Here is a 25,366-nt window from a genome sequence, read left to right as displayed (position 1 = left end):
CTAGATCAGTTTCATATAACAGGGCAATTAAGTTACTTGTTATGACTGCAGAAAAGGACATACTAGCCAAGCAGTGTTATCATTACGGAAATATTCAATCAAGTTCCGGGCATTATAAAAATACTTAAATCGACAATTACAATCACAATTTTCCCCCAAAATAAGGTTTAGCTAATACTGTATAAATTTCGTTTAAATAAAACATATTTAGTTGCTAAGAATAATTTCCTCATATTTAAGTGATATCCCAATCGTTAGGTAAAATTTAATATCTATAAGCGCTATGGGCCGCTACATCTCCTAATGCCAGGGCCGATTTTTTCAACCAATCCGCCACTGTGTATATAAAGGAGGGCAGAGGGGGCCCGGGCCTTCTCCAAAATCTGGAAAAATGTTAAATAACTTTGCGCCCATCAAAATTGAGAATTTTTTAAGAGTAACCTCTTAAAACTTTTTTTTGGTTTTGCCACTGGGTGGCAGAATGAAGTCCTTGCCACCACCTCGGAAAAAAATGAGAAGATCAGGGTACTATTGCACCCCCACCAATTGAAATTACAAAAAAAGGGGTGTTGGGGGAGAGCTGATCTTGATTATTTGGGCACCCTCCAAAATAAAAACATATATATGCAACTGTTGATTATTATACTGCTAAACTATTAATATTATTATTTTTAAAAATGTATTTCTATTGCTCCTTTTACCATCAAAGAAAACATTCCAGATTATGCACACATTTGTCAATCTATAAAGTTGATCTTGACATACAAATCTGCCACCCCTGGTGTAACTGTAGACTAACTGTTCAGATTGTGCACAAAATTTAAATCTCTGATAAGTCATGAATATTTCTCAAAGTGTACTAGCTGATGTATGTTTTTTTTTTCCTTTCAGAGATTGTTCATAAAAGGAAAATTGTATCCCCTTCAGTAAAAATGAAAAAATGCAGGTATTGCAGTAGAACATACAAGACACAGCTCAATCTCAAAAGGCACATGTTCCTCAAACATCCCCTAGGAGATGATGATGATGATTGACCAAAGTCTGAAACCTTTTTTAAAAAAAACTCTCATTTCTTGTAAATATCAAATCTGTACAGTAAAACCAGATCAAAATAATTTTTTATACCATAAAAACTTTTGTATAATCCATGAATTTCTTTTAACTGACTTCATTATGGCATATTTTTATACTGTAAATAAATTGGCTGGTCCCAAGTTGTTTCCACCAAAATGTTATTACTTGTTGTTCGGTAATGGATGTTTCTCTGTGGTGGATTTTCACCGGGGGGGGGGGGGATCAGTTAAGTATCAACTTTCTTAACAGTTGTTATAATGTTAAAAATACTTATTTCTACAACAATGGGGGCATGACATAAAAAAAAGACTCACTTTCACTTTGCAATGCAAACATCCAAGTGTCTGCAAACTGTTGTCATAGATGGAAAAATGCATTTATATATTTTTTTATTCGAACAAAAATGTATATGCTGTAATCCGAAAAAAAATCGAAAAAATTAAAAATTTAGTTTCCATGCTATTTTTTATTTTTGTATATAAATTCAACCTTGCCTTGCAGGTGTGACTTGCATTATTTGTGCATGTATCACACAAATCTGGGCCATAAGGTGAGAGAGATAAACAGATTTTGGGGTAAAGGAGTGAGAGTCGGCCATTTTCCCTCCGACTCCGCAGCCCTGCAAAAAACACACTTGAGGATTAATATATAGTATGGTACTATACTTTACCATAAACACTTTCTTTTCTTATTTTAATGCAATAACACAACTAGTTCAGAAAGTTACACTGCTGTTTACTATGTAAAAATCAATGTTTTGTGTCCTGATTTCAAAGGCAGAACCATGTTTCAGAGTCCTGCACAAGGGCGGTTTCAGGGGAGAGTCAAAGGTTCAGCCGACTCCCCTGTGACATGAATTTAGTTATGATAATTATTATTGAACTTCAAGTTTTTTATTCGAAAAAATAGTACACGGAGTCGATGTAAATCTCTTTTTTTCTTCGCTTGGGTCTGTAAGGTATTTTATCTCTGAGAGTCATAATTCAAAGGGTTGACTGAGTTTGCTTACTAGGTTATTGCTACTTGAAGTTTTTTGTTCATTTTCAAAAGAACAATATATTCAAAGTTTACGGTAACATGGATTAAAATTTGAGGAAATATGATACATGGTGCAGGTAGCGCCATTGAAAATTGGGGGGAGGGGGCAATTTGAAGGGGGGAGGGATGTTCTGTAGCATATGAGGTGGTGTTGCCATAGTGAGAATACTGTTTGTGCATGTTTGTTCTTTTATCACTGAAAATTGAATTGCTCTAGATAGGCAAACAAATGGTTGACATAAGAGGCTAATAGTAAAGTTCTGGATATCCGTATCCGCGGATATACGAAGGAAAATAAAGATCTGTATCCGCATCCGTATCCGTTACTTTTTTGACGGATCTTTTCTATTTTCAAAATTCTTAAATATTTGAATAAAAGACTTTTAAATACTGTTTAAATTAGATTTTATTCCCTATTTAAATCATAAGGTATTATTTCAGAAGCAAATTTGTACCCCCCGTCGTAAAAAGGAACTGGTAATATGTAAGTGTTAAAAGTGTATCTGTGTGTCTGTGCAGGGGTGCCCACAAGGGGGGATTATGGCGCAAGTTGCGCCATCAAAATTTTTGGGGGGGATTTTTTTTCCAGAACTTTTTTTTTCTTTAGAACATGAAATTTTTGAATTTTGGAAAGAAAAAGTATTTAAACTTATTCAACAAGAAATAGATCCATTAATAATACTTTTTTTACGTACTTTTCAGGACCGTCGCCAAGAGGGGGGACGGTGCTACACCCCACAGTTTTTCAGAAGTGGGGCCGCCAATTTCATTTACGCTTCACTAGGCCGCAGAGTGGGTATGCCAGCCTAGTCGGAAACTATGGGCTCGGCTCAAATTAAAGTAATGAGCATAGAGTAAAATAAGCATAATGGGAGGAAGGAAAGGCGACAAAACTAACATGGTGTACGCCTTGTCTCTCGGCGGCCCTGGTTATACAAAACTATGCTTCATGGTTCTTCAGTTTAAATAAATAAATAAATAAATAGGACAGCTTCATTAGAACAGCCCATAGGACAGGGTTCGCCAAAACATTCCCATATGTATTTTTTTTTAAATTATTTATGAAAAATATTGTCCTGAAAATCATTGCTAGTAGAGAAAAATGTGAGGGTCGCAGAAATAAATTTGAAATAGAGAGAAAAAATAATAAAATAATAACAGTTAAATGCAAAAAAAAAATTCAAAGTATTGTAATGAATACTCACACCAAAAGTTCTAAATTTTTGAAAGTAAAAATCGTAAGTAAATCACAGTTTGATCAAGAGATGCAGGTGGCATATTTAAAACAAAATGAAGTGGAATATAGACCTAAGGTATCGCAGAAAATTACCACATCTGTTCAAAATGTTAAAAGTCCTTTTTCCAAGGCCGCAAACGCTTGTACGCAAGAAAGCAAAAATATTAGGGGGGAAATTGAAAGTTTTATTCCAATTTTCCTTCGCCAAACAATATTATTTGCTGGAAAATCCAAGCAAATAATAGTGTTTGGCGAAGGAAAATTGGAAGAAAATAGTACCACAATATGTTTATCAGTAATTAAAATTGACAATGAAGATAGCAGGAACGTAGCCAAACTGAAATGAAGAGTGGGGAGTTCCAAACTCTTCTTTTTACGTCCCCAAAGCTGGTCTGGAAGTGAGTTTTTAAAATTTAGGTTTTGAAAAAATCCCAGAAAAATGTTCTCAAACCCCATTCTTTAGCCTAATGGCATTAAAGATGGCCTACACCTGAGTATTTAGGACTGCAATTCTAAAAAACCGTGAGAGTGCTCCCAATGTAACCTCCGAGAAATGCCCTCTCAATTAATCATTCATCCTCATTCAAGGTCGAATAAATTTCGTCTTTTGAACTGGAATTTAAAAAAAAAAACTCCCAAAGTCCCGAAACTGTCGTCCTCCAAATATTACCGAAGATCCTCAAAAATTTCATTGTTAAGGCTTCAATTTAGAAAATTTTTCGGGGAAGAGATCTCCAAAACCTTCTACCCCTCTAGCAGTATTAATTAATCGTCTACGATTGATTTAATTAAATTTCAATTTTGAAAATTTGCCAGGGGACGACTCCGAATCTCTCCACCACCCATTAACATTAACAAAAATCATCTAAAACTGCGGTTTCTACGGATCAATTTTTTTTTCGAGAGAATGTCTCTCTCTCTCTCTCACATCATCTCGCTTTTAGTGATTCAATTACAAAACATTTCTTGTCGCGAGCCCCTTCAAAACTCCCTTCCCTTTTCATCGAAGGTTGGCTTAAATTACGTTTTCGGAGCTTTGATTTCAAGAAACTGGTGGTGCACTAAATTTTAACAAAAAAAGTCTGCAATCGCGTTTTTAAGACTTCAAAATTTCAAAAAATTTCGGGGGGGGGGCACATCTCTCTTCCCCTTAAAATCACCATAGATCGTCTAAAACTGCATTTTTCGAACTACAATTTTCAAATTTTTCCCAGGGGTGAGCCCCCGGACCCCCTTTACGTCTTACAATCAGAAATAATTCACAATTGGAAATGTGTGCTTGAAGTTTGCATTTTGAAAAATTATAGAACGATGATCCCCGAGTTTCTTCCTCCCTTAACATCACTATGGATCGTCTAAAATTGTGTTTTTCAAATAACAGTCTTGAAAATTCCCGAGGGAGAGCTTACGGACCCCTCTTCTGTACATAATTAAATATAACGTACGATTGTGTTGGGAACTTAAATTTGGAAAAATTATCGGCTGAGGTTATCCTGGAACTCCTCTCCCCTTCCTCCCAAACTTAAAATATAGTTTAAAACTGCGTTTTTATGTCTTCATATTGCAAAATAATGCAAGAAGGTAGCCGTCTGACACCCCCTAATTCTGATTGAATATTATCCTTACGATTATTTATATTGCTAGTACTAAGGTCTGGTAATATGACTATCCCTACTAAACCAGAAGCCAAATCTTCTCTCTCTCTGCATATTCGAACATGAGTTTGAAAAAATTAAGGGGCCGCCAAAAGCGTACCCCCCACCCCTTCAGTTTTTTGAAATAGCGACGGCCCTGGTATTCCTTTCCAAAATTTAATGACCGTGTCTCTTTTTCAAAGGAAGGAGCATCACAGATGGCATGGAGTTGGTGTTCGTTTCAAAGCTAACTCAGACGATTTGGTTTCTTTTCAATATCTTATAAATTTTCTGAAAGTAGCACAATTCTGCATGATGAATACGTGTGACAGTAATGAGAGGGAGGGAGGTCAAAAATGTTTTATTGTTTGTAATAATTCCGACCAGTATGCTCTAGTCTTTCATTGATTCATTTGCACCTTGACAAACGTTAAGAACGTGTTTTAAGATCCCTCCAATTGACAATTAATATATTTTCTTCATTAACTAGCTTAAGCTTATGAAGAATTTTTTATTTCACTTTACTCCCATCTTCTCTACCATTTTTAAACTGATTGTTTCAATTTATCATTAGATGATTTTTATTAAAACTTTTAGTGATGTTGGTTTTCGCTGATGGAAGTAGAACAGTCTGTTCTTAAGGTGTTTAAATTATTTTTCGTAAATCATATTTACGAAATCATATTTCCATATCTGATATGTATAGAAGGATATTTGATTCGTTAAAATCTCGAGTTCTGATTTTCGATGTGTGCAGAATAGCTGAATCCATTTTTGAGGATTTCCGAAAAATATCTGTCATGGTGTGTGTGATCCATCTTTTTTGGCTATGCGACTTCAATTTTGGAAAACTTCCTAGAGAGTGCCCCCACTGTAACACAAGAATGACACCCTCTTTATCATCAAGAGTCATCTAAAACTGCGTTTCTAGTAATGAAATTTTGAAAGGTTTATAGTAGAGAGCCCCTGATTCCCCCCTCTTTCCTTAACACGATCAAAGACAAGCCTAGAATTGCGTGTTTGGAGTATCAATTTCAAAAAATTGCCGAGGGAATGGCACCGAAATTCACCTTCCACTAACATTATCAAGATATATCAAAACTGCGTTTTTAAAGCAACAAGTTCGGAAATTTAAGTGGAGCGCCCCCTCCCACCTCCCTACTCTCGTCAGCATTGAAAAGTCGTCTTACATTTGGTTTTTAGGGCTTCAATATCGAGAAAATTCCGGGAGAGCTTCAGAAAACTCTTTCTTAACGTCACAAAGATCGACTTCAATTGCGATTTTAGAACTTCTATTTCAGAAAACTGCTTGTCCCCAACCATACATAGCGTTTTTAAGACTTTAATTTTGAAAATTTTCCAGGGGCGAGCCCTAGGATCTCTTCTTTCCTCAACATTACCACAGAGAGTATTAAACTGCGTTTTTAGAAGTACAATTTTGAAAACAAAGGAAAGCCCTCCTTAACACAACGGTAGACTATTGACAAATGCGATTTTAAAGTTTCAATATTGAAAAATTACCGGGAAGGGACCACCAAACCTTTTATTCCCCTAACATCACCAGAGATTAGATAAAACTGTGGTTTTAAAATTAAAATTTCGAAAATTTTCCGGGGGAGAAACTCCCCGGACCCCCATCTAAGTGACAATAAATTTCCGTTTCACGGTTCATATTGTTCACGGTTCATATCAAAACTTGTTTACTCAAGGTCCAAATTTTAAAATTAAGAAAGGCAAGGCGGGTCAACAATCCAACAATATTTCATTTCAAATGGTATTTGTTAGCGCTACCCCCAACTCCCCCCCCCCCCCCGTGAATTTGACAGGAAACACTAAAAACTGTTATGTTTAACCCAATTCGAAAGCGAGAAAATTTTTGGGGGGAATTTGCGCCATTGAGCTTGGGGGGGATGGGCACCCCTGTCTATGTGTGGCATCGTAGTTCCTAAACAGATGAACCGATTTTGATAGTTCTTTCATCCTTCATAAGGTGACTTGATCAAAAGAGTTCTTACTTTTGTCTTGTCTTTGTAGAGCTTTAATTACCAGAGATATTAATAAAAACCGACTTTTAAGGTTTTTCAGTATAATGGTAGTAAAATCTTACCCGTAAACTTACGTTAAAAATATTGCCCTAAATTGAAAGAATGAAGTTTTCTGCGTTTGATATTTGTTAGGAATTTCCAGGTTATATACAGGAGTTATAATCTTATTAAGTAAATTTTAAATGCAATTCTAAGCTTTTATATGCGTGATTTGTATCGCTTTCATTGTCGGAAATGAGGAAAGCTCAATGATTTAACTTTTATCTGCTGTCAGTTCATATTGGTTAACAATGTGTGTTCTGACCCACAAAATCCATCTTAATGTGAGGTCGACCCTCTGAGATATATATTTTTTAATTTTTAGTTCAATATTAGTTTTTGGTATTGATTTGGGGTTTGGGTTGTTCTTCATTTTGTTTTTTCTCCGCATCCTTCAAAAAAAAAAGTGAGACAAAATTATCTGTATTTACTGTTTGTAAAGGTGTTCACGGCTATGTTATTTCGGTGGAATGTGTCAGCGCTGCATTTATGCTGGAATAAAATGCGAAAAATTATTTCTAGCCTATCCAGACACTAATGATCCGGATTCGTATCCATGTCCACGGATCTACTTTTTTTAATGATCCGGCACATCATTAGAGGCTAATATATGTTTTAATTTTGGAGGGCGGCTATATGACCGATTGCATATCGCAATCAGTCACAGGAACGGTAATGCATTTGCTGCATTGCCGTTCCTATAAAACTCACTTCTTTTTCTTTTCTATGCAAATATACCGCTCAGGCATTCATAATTTTGTATTTAGTGTTATTGTTTAACCCTTTGTAGCACTGTTTTGTTGAGGTCTTGTGCGCTCTAAGTTTTGCCGCGGTCATTCAAAAATTTTAATTCATCCGCATCTGAGTTATTCAAGAGACTCATAAAAATGATCATTAATTTTCATTAGTGTTTCAAATAAAGGAAAAATTTAGGTAAAATTAGTCTAAAGAATTAATTAAGGACATTTAGGGCGGCAGTGGAATATGGAAATCAAGGAATTTTCACAGGTGAGTCATTCCATGTCAAGTGACCTAGCGGTCCCCACTCGACCATCTCCGATTTGGATGAAATTTTATAGAGCAGTAGAGATGCCTTTGAAACTAATCAATGCAAATTTTTAGCTTCCTAGATCCAAATCCTGAGGATCTAGGATCTCCGAAAAATGCGATCCAAGATGGCGGATCAGCTTTTTGTGCAAAATTGCCAAGTTAATACAAATTTTATTACACTGGAAGCCTGAAATTTTAGGCGCTTAAAGTATGGTTGACCGTTAGTATATTCAAGTATTTTTGTGAATTTGAGCTCGTTAGATTTTGTGTAGCATGCGCATGAACTTGTGAAAAAGCGTGATGGGAAAATCTTTTCCTGGATTTTAGGTTGTCATAAAATCTGAACAAAAATAATTCAAAAGCTCATACTGTGTGACTCCATTGTAAAAATGCTTGTTTTTAATGGTTACAGTTACAGAGCTTAAATATGTATTTTCCAGAAGATATTGTGATTCAAAGTGGCTATCAAAACCGTTCAAGTGAAAAACAGCCTACTTTCAAAGCACTATAGCTCAAGTTTGTCACCTCGCATCTTCTTTTCATTTATACCATTAGAAAGAACACACTTTTTTTCTTTCAAATTAAGTTTTTTCTTCGATGGTGTTCTTTCAAATAAGGATAAAAAAAACGAGCTTGAAATTATGTCAATCATAACGAATTGCCATGTTCAATCTCAGATTACGGGACATTTTTATAACACTGGAAGCCTGAAATTTTAGGAACTATTTTGATAGCCACTTTGGATGCCAATATCTCTTAGAAAATCAATATTTACGCACTGGAACTATAACCCATTCAAAACATGCATATCGACAATAGAATTACAAAGTTCGAGCATTTGAATCATTTTTGTTCAGAATTTATGACATTTTAAAATCCAGGAAAAAGTTTCTCTGCTGCGTTTTGTCAAGACTTTGCATACGTGCTACACAAGAGTTAATGAACTCAAACTCACAAAGATACTAGAACGTGTTGACAACCAAAAGTACTTTAAGCTCCTAAAATTTCAGACTTTCAGTGTTATAAAATGTCCCGTAATCTGAGATTGAACATGGCAATTCTTTACGACTGACATAATTTCAAGCTCGTTTTTTTTATCCTTATTCGCAAGAACACCATCGAAGAAAAAACTTAGTTTGAAAGGAAAAAGTGTGTTCCTTCTAATGGTATAAAAGAAAAGAAGATGCGAGGTGACACACTTGAGCTATAGAGCTTTGAAAATAGGCTATTTTTCACTTGAAGGGTTTTGATAGCCACTTTGAATCGCAATATCTTCCAGAAAATGCATATTTAAGCTCTGTAACTGTAACCCATTAAAAACAAGCATTTTTACAATGGAATCATGTAAAAACAAAGTAAGCAATCCTGGTGAAATTTCAAGCTTTCTTTTTGAGAAATAAAATCAGTAGCAGCCTAGGGATGACTACAAGCAATTCATTCAACTTTGCCTTACTTGTTAAGGGAGTCTTTCTCCAAACAACGTTACTTTTCGAGTACCTGGCGCTATTCATCGCACCAGATGGATGACAAAGGCCATATGACATAGTGATAAGCAAAGGGATGTAAGTAAACTTTTTAAAGTTCTTTATAAAACGCATTTAGAGTTCAAATCCTTTGCTTTCATTGAACTTTTTTTCTAAATCATGCTATATAACAGCCCCTACCAGAGCTACTGGTACCATCTCTTGCCCCTAAGCAGAGTAGAGGTTCCCCTATTATTTGTAATGATTTTCTCCAAAATTTTAATTCTGTCAATTACATCCCTTTGCTTCTCACTGCCTCATATACTCTTTAAAAATGTATCTTTTCATGGGTCAGCTTTCCTTAATCGATTTAGAGATAAAAGGTGTTGAAGATATTTGGTTGTTTATCATCGATATTCACGGAAAAGTATGGTTTATGTCTGCGATTCAGCTTTGGCCCCCAAGATCTACAGTTAGTAAAATCCTTGATTCAATACTAGAGTATTTATGAAGATGATGTAGGCACAGTAGTCACAGAACTACATAAAATAATTAGCCATCTGTGGTTCTGAACTCAGAGAAGGTTGCATTTCCCTTTTTTGATGATACTTTGAAAAAAATGAAAAAAGAAAGATCAAAAACAAGGGAGGCTGCAAAATTAAAATCTGAAGTAGGAGATAATGAAGATGATTGTGATGATAGGGATACAAAAACACAACTCAATCTGAAAGAAGCTTAGTTTATTGGACAAATAAGTAGATTTTTTAATTTCTCCTCCAACTATTTAAGAGGTTCAATTTTTTTAAAAAGATTCGAAATCGATCCAAAGGTTTTAAATACTGATCTTGATGAATAGTGCAGAAACCAATATTATATTAAAACTAAAAAGATAATAAACAGTTTAAGGGTTGTCAATGTCACAGCTGAAAGAGGTGTAAAAACTAATTTCTAACTGACTTGTTTCTATTACAAGTTATGTCTGAATGCAGGCACATTTTTCCACATTAATCAAAATCTACCATATCGAAGTCATTACCACTTTAATTTGTCAATGAAAAGTAATAACATAATGATGTATGTATTTTCCGTGTATGTCATTTAACAGTGTAAGTAATAAAAATGCATTAGATTTTTTTTTTCTTTTTTGTAGTTTAAACTCTTTGCTTTCTCTTCTAAACAGCTTAGTACCTTTATTTTAAATCAGCAATTTGTTGCATTTAATTTTTAAAATACCCCCAAATGAAGCCTTTTTAATGGATAAATTAAAATTAACAAAAAGCAAATAAATGTAGTTGAATATTGTAATGCTTTTAGATCTTTGCATGAAAATTCCTTATTGATAATATCTTCCATGAAATGACCTGAATAATGCCAAGAACCATTCTGTAACTTTTATTTAAAAATTGGATAAAGCATCTCATCACAAGAATAAAATTTCCTATAAAATGAGACCAGAACGAAGTTTCTAGGTTGAAAAGTTTTGTTTTAATGAGGAAAAACTACGATTTCTTGCTGAAAATCGTTATTTTTCGAACTTCAGCCTCTTTGCGGCACGTGTTAATATTATCGGATTAAGCTGAAACTTTGCAAATCATGTTTTCTAGTCCATTGGCACATTTTAGAGGGGTGCCGCGGAAGAAATTCGAAAATCAATTTTTTTGTGACCACCCTATAATTCCCCCCCCCCCCCCCCCACCATGAAAAAACTTCTTGCTCTGCCACTGCCAGGATTCATGTCCTTTTCCCTCCAATTGCTTTTTACTGCTCAGCCGGCAGGTTGAAATCTGTTCTAGCTGTATTTTTAGCTGTTCATTTTCCCCTCCGTTATGCGCCCCTGAACCAGGACCTAAGATGGCCTAATGGATAATCTCAGCCTGGTGGCAACTCTGGATATGGAAAGGTGACCATGTAGTGGAGGGCTTGCTTCAAGCCAAATTGCGATAAATTGAATTAGATTTTATCTTAATGTTATTGAAAATAAGAATAGTTGCAAGTGAACTCTTACACATGGGGAAATGTCTATTTAAACTTCAAACATTCGCGCGGGTGTCTCCGATCGCATCATGGAGCTATGAGTAATAAGGAGACGACATGAGCGAGATACGCTGAAGCCGTTTCGGAAGCTTAGTTAACTGTTCTTTTGACTGGCAGCCATCTTGTGGTGTTCAAAACATTGAAAGACTGCATTTCATAACATGGTGTGTTTCTGATGTTCAGGAGCGCGTATAAGTCGACCTCCAACTTTAAACATCATTTTTTGTAATAAATTTCTCGACTTATTCGCAAGTATATACGGTAGTGGATTACTTGCTCAAGGTCTTTTGGGAGCTCTTTTATTACCATTTTTTTAACCTTCTCGTCTGTAATGTTTATATTCTTTTGCGTTATTTAATTTATAATTAACCGACATTTATTCAATTATTATTTTTTTTTTGTAATGGCAGCAACAGTGACGCTCGAAATTGAGCGGAATGATAAAAATGTTTTGATGGAATGAATGTTTTTCTCACCCGTTGTAGGCGCAATCTATCATTTTTTATTTTATGTCAATGTAATTGCCCTTAATTTATTTTTTGTATATTTAAAATTTTTCTCAGCAAAAATACTTCTGAAAGCTGATCAATATTATTCTATTATCCGAGGGCTTCTTAACGTTATCTATGGGTAAAAATTTGGTTCTAGGATTTTTTGTTCGTATAAGCGGAGCATTCGTTTATCCTTTACCTAATTAAGCAGGCTGACAGCATTTTCTTTAATCCTAAAGTACAAGTGCTGTCCAAGAAGTATCTGACCTTACTGTTTTTGTGTGAAAAGTGTAAATAAAACTATTTTTGTTTATAATATATTTAAACTCATTTCACAGCAATTGTTCAGTTTTTGTTCTGAATCCTTTTATTTATACTTCTGTGGTACAATGCTTTTACGCAAGTCCCTTTTATGTCGAAGTGGAATATTATAAGGGTTTTATTTCCTGTACGTTTTCAAAAAGTAATGTTGTCCTTGATTCAAACATTGTAAAATATTGTACTCCCTTTATTTTTTGGAATAAATATTCAAAAACACATTTTGTTGCTCTGGAATGTGCTTTTCAAAACTGAAAAATATATTTTATATTGATACAAGTAATATCCAGAGTAAAAATTCCTGTTTTTTTTTTTTTGGAAAATAAAAAAAATTCGGATTTATTTGATTTAAATCCGATTTTTTTGATTCTATAGAAAAAAAATTAGAACATTTGTAAAATATAATTAAATTTAATATTGATATTTTTCTAAATTTACCACTATTATATTTTGAGTATTTCAGTAAAAAGCTTTCATGACATGATGAAAAATCTGTTTAATACAAAGCATATGATTCTTGTCAAATTTAATTTAAATGACATATTAGTGCACTTTAAATTGGTAAAAAAAGAGGAAAAATAAACAAATTGGCCTTATAGCATAATGCCTTTTTCTAATCTTCACTAGCTTTGTTATTTTTTTTTTGTATAAAAATTATATTTTACAATAGGAAAGAGCTGGCAATTTTATTTGCCCACTTTCTGGTAAAGTATTTCGAAAACTGGTCCCGAGACCATCTACAATTATAGTTAACAAAAAATGTATAAACTTCAATCTCTTCGATTGATGATTTCTCAAAAATAAATTTATGAGCATACTCTAAATTTTTTAACAACAATTTATGCTTGGAGCAGTATTAATAAGTTTATCTTTTCCAATGTGTACAAAAATGCACACAATATAGCGACAAAGTATGGAATTTTTCTGCACACCCATTTTATATCTATGTGCAACAAAATCCCTCATTGTTTTCATAAAAAATGTTCCTTAATCCAGTGACTACTTATTGAAAAAAATATTGTGCAGACACAAAAAAAAAGAAAAAAAAAATGTGGTAAAAGAGAGATAATTTAAATAAAAATGGTCAAGTGAGGAAAAACACCTAGGACAAAATCAATATAATGAAAGAGGGTTAGACTAAAAAAATTCAGAACTAATAAAATTAAAAAAATTCAGGGAGATTTCAAGGGTTTAAGTTTAAAAAATGATTTAAAATCATTGACACCCAGGTAATATTTTTGTTATGTAATCCTAAAGTATTCAGTAAATAAATATTTGTAATATTCATTTTGATTTGCATCTTCCCTTTTCAAAAAATAAATTGGGAATAAGTAATTCAAATCAAGTGGAAAAGGCTCTATTCATTTTCTTATTCCCATCTTTCAATTATGTTTAAAGCTCTTTTTGAGAACATTTACTTAATGCAAATTATTTCGTTGGTTTTAGTTAATTTTACTTTACATAATACTTGATGAATAAAGTATTCAAATATCCAGTGGTTTAAATTTATTTCAAACACGATACGTAAAGGATTTGTTCGAAAAAAAGTCACCGTTCTTTATATAAGAGCCTTGAAATTATTACTAGACGGTTGGAAATAAATTTTATACCCTGCTTTTAGCATTATTTTTGATAAAACCTCCTTCGCTCTGAAAAAAAAAAACACACACCACCCTATACCAAAACAAAATATATGCACAGTAACAGCATTTTAATTCTTGAATTAATTGAAGAGCTCTTATTCTTAGAGCAACGATTTTCCACCATTTCTTTTCATTAAACTGACGGGAAAAAAAACCCTGGATTATTGCTCTTCAGAAAACCATAAATTATCTATTATTGTTCAAAAGCAAAGGCATTGAGTCAACCAGCGCATCGAGTCGAAAGCGTACGATGAAAGCCACAAGATGGCCGCGAATCTTCGCGGTTGCTTCACTTCCACTGCGGAGTTTCAGTGGTGATGTCTTCTCCTTATTACTCATAGCTCCATGGATCGCATCGAACGCGGAAGTCCATGTTTAACGCCGTGAAGATGCAGACAAAACAAAGGGCTGCACTTCAATCAGTAGGGGGTGGAGAAGCTTTTCCTGCAGGCGATGGGCCATTCGGCCACTTTTTCAGGTTCGTCGACCGCCGCTATTATACATCGAACCAGTTTTCCCCACCTCACCTTCATCCCGCTCCCGCAACCTGGCGAGTCGATCTTCGGCAGCCAGTTTTAATTCAGTTCAGTGGGCAGCTACGGTCCGTTCTGGTTTCCGCTGCTTTCTCTCGTATTCCGCTAAAATTGCTTATTCTGTGAGTGAGTGGAAGACAGCGAATTCGATATCCAGAATTCATTACGTTTGGTCCGCAACTTAAATTATGTACGGAAGGCCATTGCTTTTTTAATTATACGCATAACAACAGGACGTTGCATATCAAAACAATAACTTTCCCGCAATTAAAACTCGAAGTTCAAAAATCGTGCGCATTGTGAAACATCAACTACTCTTTCCATTTTTTATTCCTTGTTCTGTGATTGAACATACCGAAGGATATATAATAAGCTCAGGAGGATTTCACATAATTTTCTTCAAGTTCAGCTGCTGTATTCTGATATCTAGGAACATTCCTTTAAAAAACAATTGATCGCTTTGAGAACGCCTTACTACAAAGGAGATAAGTGAATCTTCTGTTCCAATTTCTTCTACATTTTGCCAGATTTTTTCTCATGGATGTCTTAAGAAGAATTTGAGTTCCGAGTGTGTCACAAAAATCGGCAGTCTGTCGTTCATGATCATGGAGTTCGTAGTGCTGGCCACGAGCCTGTTGCGTCTGTTCCTGGTGTCTGCAGTATACCTTCTCAACATTCGGGCCCTACTCCGGCTCACTTGGCGTCCTCGCGCCTGCGTGCATGCACTCACCACCGGCGCCGTCCTGCTGGTCAGCCTACTCTACCTGAGCAGCTGGGCCCCCTACATAGCCTACACCCTGGCCAACGGACACTGGCTGCTCCTAAGCGCCCGGCGACACTGTCTCCTGCAATACTTCGCCGCCGCCGAGATTGGCGCCGTGCTCCTGGCGCTGCTCGCCGTCCGGCTAATGCACCGCTGCCTGGTACGCGTGTTCGGGCGTCCGGCGCCATCGGCCTGCGTCGCCAGCCTGGTTACGTGTCTGGCATGGCTGGCGCCACAGCTGCTGTACGACGCCGTGGCCGTGACGCGAGACGACGACGCCACGCGCTCGCCGGACGCCTACCGCTTTCTCGACGACCTGCTCGTCGTGCCGCCCCAAGTAGGCTCCAATAACTCTTCTTCACATGGCTACCGCGTAGGGTTCATGATTTGCATGCAGCTGCTGAGCGGCCCTGTGCTCAGCTACTATGTCTGGCAGTATCTGATGATGGTGCTCCCTCTGGCCGGACTTGTTTTGTATTGCACTGCCCGGCTTATGATGGCCTCGCACGTGAGGGGGAGGCAGGAACCTGCGGAAGGGTCACTAGAGGCCTCTGGAGGTGGACGTTTCGGTAAGTCAAATTTTATTCTCTCTGATAATAAAAAACATTTAAACTCTATGATGGTATATTTCTGAGGACCATTCCCCTTTAAGTCCCTATATAGAAGACCGCAAAATAATTCCCCCAACTAATTGTTTTTCAAAGTTTAGTACTGTGAAATCTGCGTGAATTGACCACCGGCAGTGCTCTAGTTCTCAACTTTTGTAGAGGTGAATATATCATACAGGACTAATTCTGTAGTACCTGAAAAAAGCAGTCACCTTAGGTGATCCATTTTACAGGTTTATCATACAACCTTTTTGATATCATGGTGTAATATCATTCGTATCATAAGCATTTTGATCCCAGAAGTTAGGATTTGCAACTTGATCCATGTTCCTTGGGACCAGGTCTCACTGCTGAATTTGGCATCAATTCATGGGAATTGCTGCTCCTAAGGGTCAAAGACCGACAGCTATCAACTTTTCAGCCATTTCATTATATAAAGTACTTCTAGCATAAGTCCTGAAGCTCTAAGTTATATCTTTTATGTCTGCACTCATGTACTTTCCTTTCCTCTTTCACTTGACTATAGTAGACATGAACCCAAGACATCATCATTAGTTTCATGGCCCATTTCAGCCACAGCGCACCCGTTTTTCTCACCTTTTCGTTACTATTCAAAACCGGAACTTATATCCTAGTTGTCCAAAAATGTGGACTTTCTGTCTGTGAACCTTTTGTCCGCTGGATCCTATGTCCGTTTGGGCGGTATGTCTGCCGAACATTCTGTCACTCGGATCCTCTGTCCGTTGGACCTTTTGGAGGTGGACATTCTGTGCGTGGGACATTTTGGTTTTGGACGTTCTGTCTGAAGATGGAAGGAACGGGGAAAGCACATGAGTGTAGATAATAGCTTTATAGATTGCTTGGGTTAGGGGCAGTGGGGGAATGACGTTCACTTGGGAAAACATAAATAAATAGTCAAATTTACCCAAAAAATCAACATATTTTTTAACAAAATATCTTTCCAAAGCATGAAGAACAGTTGCAATCAACTAATTTGGATAAATTATTTTTGATTTTTTTAAAATCATTTATTTAGCAACACCATTCCAATTTATAAGAGATAATGCTGCTCACAGTAGTGTAATTGCGATCAAAATTTGGGTAGAACATTTAAGTACGCCAACAGCTGTTGGCTTGCAAACTGTAGAACTTCCAATACGTGTGCAAGTTTTTGGTTCACGGAAGGTTTCTTTTTTTTATATCGTGCCATACTGACGCATAGTTTTTTCCTACCTATAATATGACTTACAAGTATCTTCAACTCATTACTAGTTCACAGTGGCGGATGGGGCAACATGAACCGGCCCTAGCATTTACAGGCCAGCCGGTCCCCTTAAGACTTGCTCCTTGAAGAGGAGACGCTCCCACCGTCCTTATTTATTTATTTTTTTCAGATATAAAAGATAGAGCGGATACATCTTCTAGTTTTAGTAGGGAGTCACCATTAGAATTTGAGTATTCAAATTAGGAGAACTGCTTTTACGAATGTGGAGAAAAAGAATCAATAATAAGAACACCTGCATAGTAAAAATTAATATTCTTGCTGATGATGGGAGGTTCGGGGGCACTCCCCCGGAAAATTTTCAAAATTATAGCTTCAAAAACGCATTGTTAAGACTTTTTAAATGATTTTGGGCGATGTTTGCGGGAGGGGGTATTTGGAGAATTCCCCCAAAACTTTTTCAAAATCAGAGCTCTAAAACGTATGCGTAAGCATTGTTTTGAAACACTAGGGGGGGGGGGAGGCGTTCAGGAATTCTTTCAGGGCAAAATTTATCAATTGAAGTTCCCAAAGAGCCAATTTAGGTGACAATTGACGATCTCTGGGGGGAGAGCTATGGTTTTTGAAATTGAAGTTCTTCAAAAAGTTTGTTACCTATCAATTGCCTACCCCCCCCCCTCTCCTAAAGTCAGTATCTGAAGGTCTTATGTGCAATAACGATTGATGAGGAACTTTTCACGCGATATCGCGTGAAAAGAGAACGTATAATTTTGATGAACGTCTTTAAACTATCTTTGACAATGTTAATGAGAGCAAAGATCCGGTGTCCTCCCCTCCCCTCCGGGAATTTTTTTTCAATTAGTTGTCTTAAAAAATGCATTCTAGGTGATCTTAGGTAATGTTTGGGAGAGAAGAGGCTCGAAGGTGCTCTCCAAGAATTTTTTCGTAATTGAAATCTAAAGAAAGGGATTGTAGGTCTTCTTTGATAACGTAAAGGGGACTGACAATTCTGGGAAACTGAAGCTTAAAAAACGTTATTTCATCGACTTTCAATGACGTGAGGGCGAGGAATTTTCGGGACATATTTTGGAATTGAATCCCATAAAACGAAATTTGAGAGGACCTTTAGTGATGCTGGCGAGCGTGTAGGGAACAAAAAATTTTCTAAGTTAGCTTTTAAAACGCAGTTTTTGACGATCTTCGGTAATGTTAGTGGGTGAAGCTGTTCGGGGACATTCATTCGGTAATTTTTCGAAATTTGAATTCTAAAACGCAGTCGTAGATGATATTTGCTGATGTTACCAAGGGTTCAGGGGCTCTTCTCAGAAATCTTTTCGGGATTGAAGTCCTAAAAAAGAAATTTCACACTACCTTTGGTGATACAAGAGGGAGGAGAGATTCGATGACCTCTGAAAAATTTCTTAATTGTAGTCCTAAAAAGTAAATTTTAAATGATCCTTAAAGATGGGGTGGAGGCACTTCTGCAGGGGGATTTGGGTGATCACTCTCCTGGAAGCTTTTCGAATTTGAAGTTCTAAATACGAATTGTAGGCCATCTTTGATAATGATAGGCGATATGAGATGGGACTGGGTTCCGATTTAGAAACTTCCCCTGCACTCTTTCAAAATAGAAGTTTTAAACACGTTTCTAATCTACCTTGGATGTGTAAAATGAAGGGTAAGGCTAAAGGATGTCTCTCCCTTCCGCATTCTTTGCTAAGTCTCTATCTTTTTATTAAATTATTGATACAAATGTTATGGAAAAACCTCCCCCAGTATATCTTTTCCGAGATCATTTTAGTTCTTTGGTTTTTTTCATAGTGAAATTTTCAATTTCCAACCTGATGTTTGAAGTTGTTTGAAAATAAAAGAGTTTGAGATTCGTTAAAATATTTTTTAACATTTTGGACTGATGTGGTACTTTTCAGGGACACCAGATCTTCTTCCAACTTAATTTTACTTTAAATATCCTCCAGCTAGAATATCTTAAAAAAGTTTTATTTTACTTTCGTCTTATACATTCAAACACTTACTGCATTTTAACTTTTTTTCTATTTAAAACATGCTTCGGCGGCCCCTATGAAACCGCCATTATTATCCAGCTATTCATTCATTGTATTAAATTAAAACTTGTCACAGGGTTTTACTATGTACTGAATACTTTTTTGGTTGATTTTTTTTTTTAATTTGTCAGAATGTCTCGAAAAATTTCAGCTGCCTTTATTTAGGTAAATTATAATAAAGAACCGTGGATGTTCCTAAATAATATTTAAAGGTTTAATATTCAAGGGTTGCATTTTCTTTCAAAATTTTGTTGAGAAAATATTTTTTGTCACGGGAATTCCACTTGGTATTTTGTTACTTCTATTTAATTTTTTTTTAATATTGAGAAGGTTTTCTTTCTTTTTTACTTTGTTCATCCCTAAATTAAAATTGGCAGCCACGGTTCTACGCCACCCCTGCCTTTACATGTTCATTGTCCCCTACAGACTATTATTACAGGCAGCTGTTAGGGCCTTAGAAGGTCCGGGACAGTTATGCAACAAAGTTATCTTATCGACCGATCGATGAATTTACAGACACACAGTAAAGCATCTTATTGCTCACAGCAGAGCATTTTTTAAGGATTTTTTACTAGGCGACACAAGTTTATCATAAGAGTAAAAATTATTGAGAAGGTTACAGCCTTTTTCTCAACAAATGTATGCATAATCGTCGTCTCAAAGTGGTATTTCTCTAAGTACTGTTTGTTCTGTGGCAGTTGTATGGGATTTCTGATTTAAAAGGAAGCCGATATGAACAAACCTTAAGCATAGTATTAACTCCGCCCCGGAAATTTTTCGAAATTTTTAGTTTTGAAAACGCATTTTAGACGATCTTTGGTAATGTTAGGATTGAAGAGGTTCGGTGTCGCTCACCTGTCTATTTTTCGAACTTGTAGCTCTAATGCAGTTTTAGGCGATCTTTTTGATGATGTTAGAGTGAGGAGAGATTTGACGGTTCATATCCCAGGAAATTTTTCTTGATTTGTAATCTTAGAAATGTATTCTAACTGTCTTTCGTAATATTATGCGCTCGGGTGCGACTCCCTCCCCACGCCCGTTTTTCGAAATTGAAACGTTCAAAACGCAAACATTATGTCCAAAAATGTTCAGAGGAGGGTGGTTCGGTGGTTGTCCGGCGGATTTTTTTCTGCAATTGTAGTGCTAAAAACGGAGTTCAATGCGCTCTTTTTGTGATGTGACGTGGAGGAGTGATTCTAGGGCCCGCAACAAGAAATTTTTCTAATTTGCACTCTTAAAGATGCATTCTACTTGTCTTTTATAACGGTAGGGGAGAAGAGGTTTGGAGCACTCCCTCGGAAATTGTAGCTCTAAAAAATAAAAGATTAAAAAACTGAAACCCGACTACGGCAAAAAAAAAAAAAAAAAAAAAACCTAAAAGATAAGAAACAAGGTAGGTGCTGTCTAATATCATCGTCCTATTGAGTAAAACCAGTAACTTGATAAGTTAGATATTCCTATTTATTTAGTTCTATTGAAATCCTCTGTCACTTTCACATTAATAACATTATAATTCAATTCAAATGCCGTTGTCGTGCGTTCTCAACTATAGTTCTACTATACCGCACGACTACGGACTACCGCACTACCGGATAACTTGGTTTTTTCATATTGGCACTAGTATATACAAATTAAAAAAAAAAAAAATCTTTGACCCCATTTTTTGTAAGCTAAGCCCGTTTTTTTCTACCTATTGACTGGACTAATCTTCAATTTCGAAGATATTTTTAAAAGAATCAGGACTGTAAGTTTCAAATGTAGCCTATTTTAGCCGGGTTACAATTAAAAAACAAAATAGGATGAATAGTTTTGACGCTGCGGTGAAACAACCGTAAATACAAACATACATAGACTGCTAAAATCATAACCCTTTCTTTTGACTTTGCCTTAGTCGGGTAAAAACGAATAATACAATAGCTTGAGCACTATATACCTGCAAGCAAGCATCTTAGTTTGAAACACATGAAAGATAAATTAAATTAGTGTTATTACCTTAAACTGGAAGACAACTTAGTTTACAAAAGATTGCTCTTACTTAATAAGAATATAATAATAATCAACACCTAAATTGTTCTTTACCTAATAATGTTTTTTCCGTAGAATGGTTACAGATTTTGTTATATTTATTTGAAACCCGTGCTAAAAAGAGAAAGGAATGAAATTGGTTAAAATTAGGATGTATAAGTTTAAATCAAATTTTCCTATTGCTGAAGTCTGCAAAAATATAGCCTATGTTACCCGGGTCTTAATTACGAAACGAATGACACCTTATTTATCAAAATCGGCCAATCTTGAACGATGCTGGCGAAAAGGAGAGGTGGGGGACCCTCCCCTGGAAACTTTTACAAGTTTTTTTTTAAACTCAGTTTGTAGACGATCTTTGGTAATATTAACAAGAGGAGTGGTTTGGAAGATCCCATATTAAAAAGAATAATTACATAGACTAGCATATAAAGCCAGTTTTGTTACTATTTCTAAAACATTTATGATCAGGGTTGGATTTAGACTTGACGGGGCCTTAAGTTATTTCAGGTATGGGGCCCTTTTTGTAATCCGGACCACTTTGTCGGTGGCGAAAAAGGAAATGCTAAAGTGTTTTTTTTTTTTTTTTTTTTTTAATGACTATTATTACTTTTTTTGCTCTATATTTGTCTTTTCCCCTGAGACACCATAAAGTTATGCATTATTTTCTTTCTTCCTTCCTTTCTTTTTTTCTTTCTTTTTTTTGTGTTTGTTTTTTTAATGTGTGTTTGCCTGCCTTTTTGGATTTCCCTTAAGAAGGGGAATAGCATAGAGAGAATGATGCAGGGCTCCCATTTTAGGGGTTCCCCCAGAGGGAATTTTGAAAAAAATATATATATAGTAAAATTCTGCAGTTTGAAGCCATAGAAAGGAAGATTGGAATCAAAAATATTCGGGGGAAAAGTAGGCAAACAAAACTTTTTTAAATTATGTACTCTTGCAAGTTGAGATAAAACACAGTAAAATTTTTTTAGGGGTCGACACATCGATGAGGCAGTCGACAGAGAAATAGAGCGAGGGAGGAGAAAGGATAATGCATTGTTACTTGCGCTCATGGACTTTCGATACAGCTAGTTTTTAATCATCTCTGCAACCTATCAACAAATTGCTTTAAAAGAAATAGGGTACAACACTTAGAGAATAGGTAGCAAGAGAGTAATATACTGCCCATTTGAACAATTCATAATTTATACTCTTAGTAAGAAATAAAATTGAAACATACTTTGACGAACATACATTGAAGCACACACTGAATTTAACATATTTTGGCACTCCTCCCCCTTATCAACTCCAATTTGTTAGAAATTTTAAAATTCAAGGCTTGTAGCCACATTTTTGCAAAATTTCAAGCATTTGAAAATGAAATTGATTTTTTTCAAGTATATTTCCATTTTTTTAGGAACGACAATACACAACTTTTCGTTATAAGCAATAGCTTTCAACTAAAATGTAAATCCGGCCCTGGAAATGATAGTATAAATAACAAAGTCTCCAAAACATTTTTACAAATTAAAAGCGGTAACGGATAACTAAAGTAAAAGTTTTAGAAATAAGTAAATTTTTTTACGAACCAAACTTGCTCTCAAAATCCTTTGTTTGAATCATCAAAATGAATTTCAATTTCATTATAACTTCAAAAGAATTTTTAATGACAGCTAAAACGTGTTGCAAATGACTCCATCATTTTTCAGTCCTGTTGCCTCGAAACTGGAGAAAAGATAAATAGATTGCCAGTGCCTACAAGTTACAACGCGCGAATCCCTTTTATTCACAAAGCCATAAAAAAGGAAGTGGTAGGTGTGGTATAATCCTCAGTTACCCTAAAGCAAAAATTATGGAAAAGAATTCCAGGAAACAATCCCGACCCTTCAGCCTTAGGCTTCACTCTCGGAAAAATACCTCTCTCTTTGCATCTTCGAATGAAAAACAGCTGTTTCCGTTCGGAAAACTCCTTTTGCCGTCCCGTCCCAAGTAGTGTTCCTGTACTGGTCCCTGTCACCCCCCCCCGTACCCTGTACACAGATGGCCGTGAAATGGTTATCGGCTATCATCAATGAAAGGGCTAATGAGGTGGGGTGCTAATCGATTGCTTCGTCTGGCGCCGAGTGCGTGGTCGGCCGGCCCACAAGGGAAGAAAAAGAAGGCTTTCGTCATATAACAGTCGACAGTTTTTTTTTTTTTTTTAAAGAAGGCAAGGGTCTTCCTAAGATTTTTACGAAGATTTGAAATCCATTTACAAAAATGAGTGAACCAATTTTAGATTTTCCAGTGTCGCAAAGTGGTTTGATTTCACATCTTCTAGGCGACAGATTTTTTTCACTAATTTTTTTAAGGAAGAAAAAAAATTTTTTTTTTTTTTTTTTTTGGTACTATTCAATTGAAAGATTTAATGCGGCCCAAACCGAGGCGGCCCACCGGGCATTTGCCCGGCTGCCCGCCGGCCCCATCCGCCACTGCTAGTTCAGTTTGAAAAACATATAACCACAGAACTTCATTATCACACGTTAACCAGCTTCAATCACTTAAAGTTCTTTTCTGTATTGCACTGACAATAGCCATTAAAATGCTTAATATTTTTGGTCGTTGCTTATGTCGTTTTTTGAAACTCAAGTTTATTTCGAATAGAATTCTTTCAAAGAGCAGTTCATTTTTCAAAAGCAATTGAAGCTTTGTCATTAATTCCGGGAAACGTCTCCACTCCATGTCACACTCAGACTTAAAATTTTGGGAAAAGTTGGATAGCGAATCGTCTGAATAATGTCTAAGTCTAAGAGATGGATCATATCATGACCATCAATTTCAAACTTCATGTTGTGAGTCACAAGTGTAACTTCAAATCTTGATCCAAAAGAAGGAACTTTTCAAAATCATAATTGTGAATGTAAATATATTGTAACTATATGTAGGGGAAGGTTGTTGTCGTCAATGGACCACATAGCAGTTTTCGATTCTTCTAGAAACTAAATCCAACTCAAATTTAACTTTGATTATTGGAACAATTACTCAGTATATTTCTCTTTTAATAAGAATAATCACTTTTATGAGAAATATGCACAGTAAAAAATAACAATTACAATTTAAATATTTTAGCATGGGGTCCATTCATGGAAACCGGTTGTTATGGATGGACTATCGAGTTTCCATCAATGGACCATATTCTCAAATTGGAAAACCAATGCTTAAATTACAAATATATATTACAGGAGATCCATAAACACTACAAATAATAATAAGTTATAGGAAAAAGAAACTTTTTTTTTCTAAAATTATTTTTTCGGATAGGAGGAACATAAAAAAACGTCCAGCACTCGCACAACACACAGTTGTTGTCATCCCACCTCTTTCACCAATTGATATTTTCCAAACCTGTCCAACACCATCCATAGTTGATATCGTTTTGGCCTGTTTTGAACTACTGGGATTTATTTCATCCATTTCGAGAATTTTTGTTAGACGCAAGATTGCACTTATCGACAAGGCTCTCTATAATTTCAAAGAACTTATTGACCATTTCCTTTCTGAAACCAGAGGCTTAAGTCTCTGACCAGAGAATATTTTCCCCAACAGACTTTTTGTCTTAAGGGGACCGTGGACCTTCCAAATAGCTCAAATCGGTCAAAAATATGATTTTTTTATTCTGTGGAAGTAAAAATAGTTGAAGTGTGCTGAATCGTATGAAAAAAACCGCTTGTTGGTCTGATGTTTTATCGCGAAGTTATATGCGTTTGAAAAAAAAGTAAACAGAGCGTGTTTTCGATTAAAATGGCTGTAAAACATGTAAACAAAATCGAAAAACTAAGTGTCAAACATGTAAACTAAGTTTCAATAAATTCTTACATTGGTTATTAATGTTAAATATTTAGTCATCGTGAAAATATTTTTCGGGAGGTATTAAAATACGAAGATCATGAAATGTAGGTGAAATTAGACTTTAACGTCATTTATCTCAGCTCCATGCGACATAATTTTCTTCGATATGCTTCAAATTTCAGAATATGCTACATTGGTAGTAGTTGTGATAAAACTGGGTATGCATTAATGTTTAAGAGAATTTTATGTTGCTTAAAAATATTAAAGTTTTGATTTTTA

At 35.7% G+C, this 25,366-nt stretch overlaps 2 protein-coding genes across 2 annotated transcripts in view; both read left to right on the top strand.

Moving 5' to 3' along the window:
* LOC129225836 (uncharacterized) overlaps positions 1-1,215 on the top strand; it is an 86,010-nt gene extending 84,795 nt beyond the window's left edge. The window contains exon 11 of the mRNA XM_054860355.1: positions 892-1,215. Within this exon, the coding sequence (XP_054716330.1) occupies positions 892-1,034 (143 nt within the window). The 3' untranslated portion in view covers positions 1,035-1,215. The remainder of the gene's footprint in view (positions 1-891) is intronic.
* Positions 1,216-15,096: 13,881 nt separating this feature from the next.
* LOC129226454 (uncharacterized) overlaps positions 15,097-25,366 on the top strand; it is a 56,503-nt gene continuing 46,233 nt past the window's right edge. Inside the window, exon 1 of the mRNA XM_054861061.1 lies at positions 15,097-15,931. Within this exon, the coding sequence (XP_054717036.1) occupies positions 15,199-15,931 (733 nt within the window). The 5' untranslated portion in view covers positions 15,097-15,198. The remainder of the gene's footprint in view (positions 15,932-25,366) is intronic.

Source organism: Uloborus diversus, chromosome 7 (genome assembly GCF_026930045.1).
Source record: "Uloborus diversus isolate 005 chromosome 7, Udiv.v.3.1, whole genome shotgun sequence".
Classification (NCBI taxonomy): domain Eukaryota; kingdom Metazoa; phylum Arthropoda; class Arachnida; order Araneae; family Uloboridae; genus Uloborus; species Uloborus diversus.
Note: the sequence above shows the minus strand (reverse complement) of the source record. Positions and strands in the feature narration are given on the sequence as shown.